Source organism: Mastomys coucha, unplaced genomic scaffold (genome assembly GCF_008632895.1).
Source record: "Mastomys coucha isolate ucsf_1 unplaced genomic scaffold, UCSF_Mcou_1 pScaffold22, whole genome shotgun sequence".
Classification (NCBI taxonomy): Eukaryota; Metazoa; Chordata; class Mammalia; order Rodentia; family Muridae; genus Mastomys; species Mastomys coucha.
Window position 1 is genome coordinate 166,258,823 of NW_022196905.1, and position 8,289 is coordinate 166,267,111.

Below are 8,289 nucleotides of genomic sequence, written 5' to 3' on the forward strand. Positions count from 1 at the left end.
GAGGGAGCTTGGGGACTCTTACAGAAGAATAGGAGAAAGGATTAGGGCCCTAAAGAGGATAGGAACTCCACAGGAAGACTAACAGAGGCAACCAACCTGGACCCTTAACACTCTCAGAGTCTGAACCACCAACCAAACAACAAACATGGGATGGACCTTGGCCTCCCCACACACATGTAGTGGATGTACAGCTTGGTCTTCATGTGGATCCAGAACAACTGGAGCCAGGGCTATCACAAAACCTGTTGCCTGCATGTGGGATACGTTCTTCTAGCTGGGCTGCCTTGTCTGACCTCAGTGGGAGAGAAAGCACCTAGCCTTACTGAGACTTGAGGTGCTAGGATTGGGGGGATACCCAGGGAAGCCCCCAACAGTTCAGCAGAGAAGGGGAGGAGTATGGGGGAAGGATTGTGGGAGGGGTGACTGGGAGGGGGCAGTGTGCGGGATGTAAAGTGAATGAGTAAAAGAAAAAGGCAGGCTCTTCCTTGCTCCTGTACCCCCATCCACACTACATTTCATACCAAACAGCCGGGGGGAGGGCCTAGCCCTGGGCTCAAAAGGACCATTCAGGAAAAAAGGAAGTTCTTGGGGGGGGTAGAGGATTTCCGGGAGTCTAAAATGTAGGACAGAAATGAACGATATGACAGAAACTCAATCGCATGAGAACCCAAGCAGTGGTGAGAAGCTATGACACTTGTGAAAACTTTATTAAAATCGAAAAGGTTCCAGAAACAAAACATTCTTTATCGTTGCAGACAACAGTCTTCTTGCTACTTGTCGAGAACCAATATGGCTCCTCGCCACCCCACCCCCCCACTACACCCTAAGAAGTATGAATCCAGCGGGAGCTGCCAAAAAATCTTTGCAGACTCGCTCTATGCACTACCCCACACTCCCAAGCACACTGGAGAGGGACATTCCAACACCACAGGGCATTTATGGCCGATCTTCCCATCTCCATCACCATGACCTAGATAATCCCTCACAGACATGCCCGGAAATGCGTCATCTTTTCCGGTATGTCACATAGCGCAGTCTGCAGCTTTCACTACTCACAGGTGAGGAGGCGTCTGGGCACCCACCATTCCTGTCCTTGTCCCTAGGTCCTAGCAACTGGATTGGTCTGACCAGGCAATTTCTGAAGCTTGCCTTCCTGTGTACCTGAAGCTGTAAGGCTGGGCCTTGCTAAGAAGCAGGCACCTGTATCAGCTACCTTTCTCATTGTTTTGACAGAATACCAGACAAAAGTGATTTATGAAAGGGGCAGGGTTTGATTTGGCTCACAGTCGGGTGACCGTTCACCACAGTAAAGAAGGCATGGTATTAAGCCTACAGCCAGGAAGAAGAGAAGTGAATCGTAACACTCACCTTGTTTCTTCCTATCTATCCAAGGCCAGGGAGACAGGGTACACACACACTCAGGATGGTTCTGATTCAGGCATTTGACCCAGGAGGCTGCAATGTGTGTGTGTGTATGTGTGTGTGTGTGTGTGTGTGTGTGTGTGTGTGTGTGTATGTAGGGATGCTGAGAGTCACAAGAGCTCAGAGAGTCACTGAAGAAGACCCACAGTTGACACCCCTGACTTTCCTGCACACACCTCCACCACCTACCCCCACCCCCCAGGGCACCCCAACCAACTACAATGGCCCATGGGCTGAATGCCAAGGTAGAGGAAGTGGCACACACACACACACACACACACACACACACACACACGCACACACACACACACACACACAAAGCAGATCAGCAAGCCTGAAAATTGGTCCACTTTCGGTTTATTAGCTCCATTAGCTGTGACCAAGGGAAGAATGTGGACTCTTCATTTCTCAGTGAGCCCCTGGATGTCATCATCTTCCTCCTCCTCCTGAAGGGGTAGTAGCAATTAACTGCAGGAGAGAGCAGAACACAGTTCAGGGCAGCCCCTCCAAACATAGTCCCAGTCAAAGAACAAAAGGGGCTGCTAAGAGCGAGCAGGCTGTGTGCCTGCGGACTATGCTTCTGAAGCAAAGCTTTGGATTTTGTATGCTCATTTCATTGTTTTGGCCACAAGAAACTGAGTCATACTCATTCTCTGGAATTTTTTATTTTGAATTCAAAATGCTTATAAGGAAAAAGTATTTACACATTTCACGTTTTTCAGATATGAGATATTTATAGTATGTTAATGTATCTACTTTTAAGTTTTAAATATTTTATTTTTCTATACCTTTCTGTCTTTTGTGCTGTCAACCTTTGTTTATTCTGTGGAAGTTAGTTCTCAGGTAGTCCAGAATGCCCTTGAACTCATTAAGTAGCTGAGGATGACGGTGAGTCTCTGAACCCCGACTTCTACCTCCCAAGTGTTGAGACTGCAGACATGTGACACATTTCTCTCCATTCTCTTTCCTTTCTCCAACTCCAACCATGCCAAGCCCCCTTGCTCCCTCTCAAATCCCAGGCCTCCTCTTCTTGAATTACTGTTGTTGTTATGTGTATGTGAGTAAAGTATATAAACACAACCTGCTAAGTCCATTCAGGGTTGCTTGAATGCACATGATTTGAAGACCACTTGGTATGGGATAACCGTATGCTTAAAAGAAGGGTGGGACCATGCAGCTAACTTTTGAGAGGGAGAGAGAGAGAGAGAGAGAGAGAGAGACAGAGAGAGAGAGACTTAGACCAAACTGGCCTCTAACTCCTGATCTTCTCCACCTCCTCTCCCCAAATGCAGGGTTTAGCAGTGGTTCTCAACCTGTGGGTCTTGACCCCTTCAGGAGCCAAACAACCTTCTCCTAAATGTCAAATATCAGATAACTTGCATATCAGATATTTAAATTATGAATTATAAGAGCAGCAAAATTACACTTATGAATTCAAAATTACACTTATGAAGTAGCAATGAGAATAATTTTATGGCTGGGGGTCACCACAACATGAGGAGCTATACTAAAGGGTCACAGCATCAGGAGGCTGAGAACCGCTGGGTTGCAGGCACATACAATCACCCTTGTATCCTAAGTGAATGTTTTGACCCTTAAAACCTCATGAGCCATAAATGCTCTGCATCCTGTGTCTTACAAACTAAATGATCTATCATGATTTTGCTTTATAAACCAATTTATGTTTCCTTAGATATTACCAGGCTCAATTCCTCAGCTCCATTCTCATGATAAGAACAAGTCCCAGAACACTTAGAATATCTCTAAGCTGAATAAAAATATAGTAAATTATTTGAATACTCATTAGCAAAAGCAACCTTAGGTCTGCATATTCATTAGCAATATCAACGTTGGTAAATGTAAGTAGTTCATTTATTAGTCTAATATTTTAGCCGCTCATTGGGGAATCAATGCTCAGGAATTAACCAACCAAATATTATTAATGACATAAGTGTGTTTATTTTAAGAAGCTTTCCTAACACACTCACCTGCTCGTAGGTGTTGTACTGCTTGCCTCAGATTTTGATCTAAATAAATAAGAAATCACCCTTTTAGGTTCACCAGGTACAATCTGTGCAAATCATATTACATTCGGTTCTTACTGTTCTCTCTTCCTCTTTCCCTTCAAAGTTGTAAAAAGGAGAAACTGGCAAATTTCTATTTTTATATCATTATACCAAAGGTTAGCATCATGAGTCTCTTTTCCATTTTTTACAGCCACCAGACTCCATCTCTCTAATCTGCCAAGTGAAATGGTAAGGAGAAAGGAGCAAGCATGACCTGAGAGCCCCAGCGAGCACACACACACACACACACACTCACACACACACACACAAATACACATACATACATACATACACACACACATACACAGACACACACATAACCTGAGAGCCCCAAAGAGGACAGCACACAGACACACACATATGACCTGAGAGGCCCAGTGAGCAGACACACATACACACACACACAGCACACACACACACACACATACACACACACACACACACACACATGACCTGAGAACCTCAGAGAGCACAGCACAGCACAAACACATAGACACACACACAGACACACACATATGACCTGAGAGGCCCAATGAGCAGACACACACACACAGCACACACACACACACACACACACACAAATACACATACATACATACATACACACACACATACACAGACACACACATGACCTGAGAGCCCCAAAGAGGACAGCACACAGACACACACATATGACCTGAGAGGCCCAGTGAGCAGACACACACACACACACACACACACATGACCTGAGAACCTCAGAGAGCACAGCACAAACACATAGACACACACAGCACAGCACATACACACACACAGACACATGACCTGAGAGCCCCAGAGAGCACAGCACAGCACACACACACACACACACACACACACACACACACACAGAGGCTTGTGATTTGGTGGCACTGTCTGACCGTTTCTATCCCAGCTTCTGCTCCGTCTACTCCACATCCCCTACTATTCTGACCTAGAAAGACCCCATTGATGGCTACTTGTTTTCTTCTTAAACCAGTGGGTGTTTGTATATCCTGGGTCATGTATGCCCATTAAAAAGAAATGCTATGGCATGCTTAATTAAACTCTTTAGTCCACTCAGTTATTCATATTTCAGATAACTGCAATCCAAGCTGAATAGTGGCATTTGCCTGTGTATGTCCCAGCATAAAGACTTCACAAATGTTCAAATTGTGAGTTAGTTTTTCCAACTAGTGATATGTGTCTTCTCTCTTGTGACATTTCACTACTTTTGTGCCTACATATCACAAGAGCAGACAATCAATCAAATAAGGCTCAGCCAACCAGAGGCCAGTTAACTACTATTCATCCCTAGATTGACAAATATTAATGTTTGTTTTGATGTAGTATTTTATCAACTGTGTGCTACACAAAAGCATACTGAAAAATTATTTGTAAACTAATGTTTTTTCATCCTTAGTTTATAACACAATTTCTTATAGAAAATACTTCCTAAATGTTTACTTGATGGTTTGTGGTTTAATATACTCTGATGTGGATCTAAATAAAAATGGTATCTGAAAGTATCAGTAAATTAATACACTTAGAGGATGCAGGACAGACCACGCATTCTATAGCCAAGCTACCCTAGACACTTGCTCACTAACACACACTTAAATGTAACACATTCAGCAAGTCTACAGCTCTGCATGGTGAGGGAGTGCGGTGACCCGCATGGCGCGGGAGTATGGTGACCCGCATGGCATGGGAGTGTGGTAAGTGAAGGCAGAGACCTTCATTTCTTACCACGCCTAACCACAGAATAGAAATTTGACTGTGGGTAGCTAAGCTGTACCCTTCCAATTCCAGGCCGGTGGTTCTCAGGCTTCCTGATGCTATGACCCTTCAGTGTAGCTCCTCATGCTGTGCTGACCCCAGTCACACCGTTATTTTGTTGCTACTTCAGTATTGTACTTCTCCTACTGTTATGACTCATAATGTAAATATCCAATATGTAGGATATCTGATATGCAACCCCAAACTGGTCACAACCCAGGGTCGAAGAACTGCTGCTCTAAATTATCTATTGGCTTCGTATGTGAATTGCCACATGTTGAATAATAATTTTACATCTACCTCAGGGAAGTCTAGTAGACTAAAGGAAAATTCCTGGTGAATTCTAGGTGAAGGAGCTCGAGAGGAGATGATAGCACAATACAGGGTTTATAAATGGGATAAATGGGAAAAATGGGGAGTAGGGGAACTCTTTAACTTGGATACAATTACACATAATATTTACGCGTGTCTTAGTGAGGGTTCCTATTGTTGTGAATGAAAAGCAACCTGGGGAGGAGAGGGTTTATTTGGCTTACACTTCCACATCACTGTTTATCCTCAAAGGAACTGAAACAGGGCAGGAACCTGGAGGCAGGAGCTGCTGCAGAGGCCATTGAGAGGGCTGCTCACTGGCTTACTTACCATGGCTTGTTCAACCTGCTTTCTCATAGTACCTGGGACCACCAGCCCAGGAGTGGCACAACCTGGTATCAGCCCGCACAATAGGTATGGATGGATTTATATTTTAAATGAAAGGTATCACAATGGGGTAATTAAGGATCCCCACGGTCCATAGACTACCTAACAAAGCCCCCAGAATACCAGGCACCCGAAAACTCTCAAGTTGTCATTCAGGAAAGTATAATAAAAGACCCCAGAATACTAGAGGTTGTTGCCATTGCGCTTTGTTGCTCCCCACAGTTGGAAGGTAAGTCACTATTGGTGAAGATGCCACATAATTTAGACAAAAGACTTGGAAGAATTGAGCCACAAATGGCATGGCAGCCTCCTCTGCAAGGAGCAGCTCTCTCATAGTATTGGAAGACGCCATGGAAAGAAGCTCCCAGGAGATGGAACACTGACTAAATCAGCAGGATACTCACCCGCGGTGCAATGGTAGCGCCCTTGTGGGAGGGGCTTAGCCAGTGGCTATCTAATTAAATGTAAGATCTGTTCAACTAGGAGGAATGATCATGCCTGGCGCTGCAAACCACCGTGGCTAGAAAAGTCAGAGAGACCTGAGAAAAGGACTGAAGAATCCCAGGTTCCCAAACCGATATAATTCCTGTTCTCTAAATACCTATCCTACACTCATAGATAACTGTAGCTCTCAGTACCTCCTAACATGCTTCCTTTTGCAGCAGATGGAGACTTTTACAGAGATCCACAACTGGTCAAAAATCAGAGAAGTCATCACTGTGGGGAACCCAAATCCAAATAAAGTAGCTGCAATACAACCCCTAGACCCAAGGCTCAGGGAAAATTGCACAAGAAGGGGCTGAAAGAAGGTCAGAGGCTCTTTAGCTGGTATCATCCCCTAGACGTGACAGAGAAAAATGCACCCATAAAACCTCAACAAAACGGTTGCATTGAAAAAAAAAAAAAAAAAACCTGGCACGATGGACCAAAATATGCAGGGGAAGTTCTGCATAGTTCCTGTGGTGTAGTGTTCCATGTGTCAATGGCTAAGAGGGGAAGAGTCCATGTCCTCTGGGACAGAGCTCCCATGTGTGGTGTCCAGTCCTCCTCGCATTCAAAAAACACTAGATGGGCTCAGTAGGTTACATATACATGTATGCACATGTACACACATACACATGATAATTAAAGACAAGATTATGAAATTTTGAATGGGGATGAAGGAGTTGAGGTAGGAGGAAGGGTCAGATACCGTGCTCATATATGAAGTTCTCAAAAAAAAAAAAAAAGCAAACCTTTGAAAAAAATTATAAAAATAAAACTGGACTCAAGAATGACTGATTCAGAGCTCCTTCTGTTCTGTCTGGGCTGATGTCCAGAGCAGACCTTGGGTGCAAGCTCCACAGCCAGTCCCACAACACCCAGAGGAAGCTCCACTCCTAGGTGCTCTGACACACCCAGGATCAGAGGTGAGGAGGAACCAACATCTGTCCCAACACTGAGAGTAACTGGGACCAGTGGGACCAGGCACACAGGAACTCCGCCAGCCCAGTGACTCGAGTTCCTTCTGGTCTGTCTGGGTTGATGTCCTGAGCAGACCTTGGGCGCAAGCTCCGAAGCCAGTCCCACAACACATAGAGAAAGCCCCACTCCCAGGTGATCTAACAAGCCCAGGATCACAGGATCCTAAAATCACAGGATCACAGACACAGCTTGACTCTGTGGAGTTCTGACAGAATCAAGATCACAGGAAGGACAGGCTCCAGTCAGATTTAGCAAGGGCAGGTAGCACTAGAGATAACCTGATGGTGAGGAGCAAGCGTAAGAAAATAAACAACACAAACCAAGGTCACTTGGCATCATTAGAACCCAATTCTCCTACCATAGCAAGTCCTGGACACACCATAACACCGGAAAAGCAAAATTCAGATATAAAATCACTTCTCATGGTGATGATACAGGACTTTAAGAAAGACATAAATAGCACCCTCAAAGAAATACAAGAGAACACAGGTAAACAGCTAGAAGCCCTTCAAGAAAAAACACAAAAATCCCTTAAAGAACTACAGGAAAACACAATCAAACAGGTGAAGGAAATGAGCAAAACCATCCAGAATCTACAAATGGAAATAGAAACAATAAAGAAAACAGAAAGAGAGACAACCCTGGCCATATAAAACCTAGGAAACAAATCAGGAGACATAGATGCAAATATCACCAACAGAATAAAAGAGATAGAAGAGAGAATCTCAAGGGCAGAAGACATTGACACAATGTCTTCATAGAAAACATTGACACAACAGTCAAAGAAAATGCAAAACGCAAAAAGCTCCTAACCCAAATCATCCAGGAAATCCAGGATGCAATGAGAAGACCAAACCTAAGGATA

At 44.3% G+C, this 8,289-nt stretch overlaps 1 protein-coding gene across 5 annotated transcripts in view; it reads right to left on the bottom strand.

The window, feature by feature from the left end:
• Positions 1-1,762: 1,762 nt before the first annotated feature.
• The window catches only part of LOC116069040 (disintegrin and metalloproteinase domain-containing protein 32-like), a 127,026-nt gene continuing 120,499 nt past the window's right edge, over positions 1,763-8,289 (bottom strand). For 3 of the 5 annotated variants that reach the window (XM_031339330.1, XM_031339326.1, XM_031339328.1), the window contains 2 exons: positions 3,411-3,449; positions 1,851-1,890 (listed from right to left, as the gene is read on the bottom strand). In XM_031339330.1, the coding sequence (XP_031195190.1) occupies positions 3,438-3,449 (12 nt within the window). In that variant the 3' untranslated portion in view covers positions 1,851-1,890; positions 3,411-3,437. Of the gene's footprint in view, positions 1,891-3,410; positions 3,450-8,289 lie in introns of all 5 variants that reach the window. The other 2 variants (XM_031339329.1, XM_031339327.1) reach the window with 1 other exon arrangement.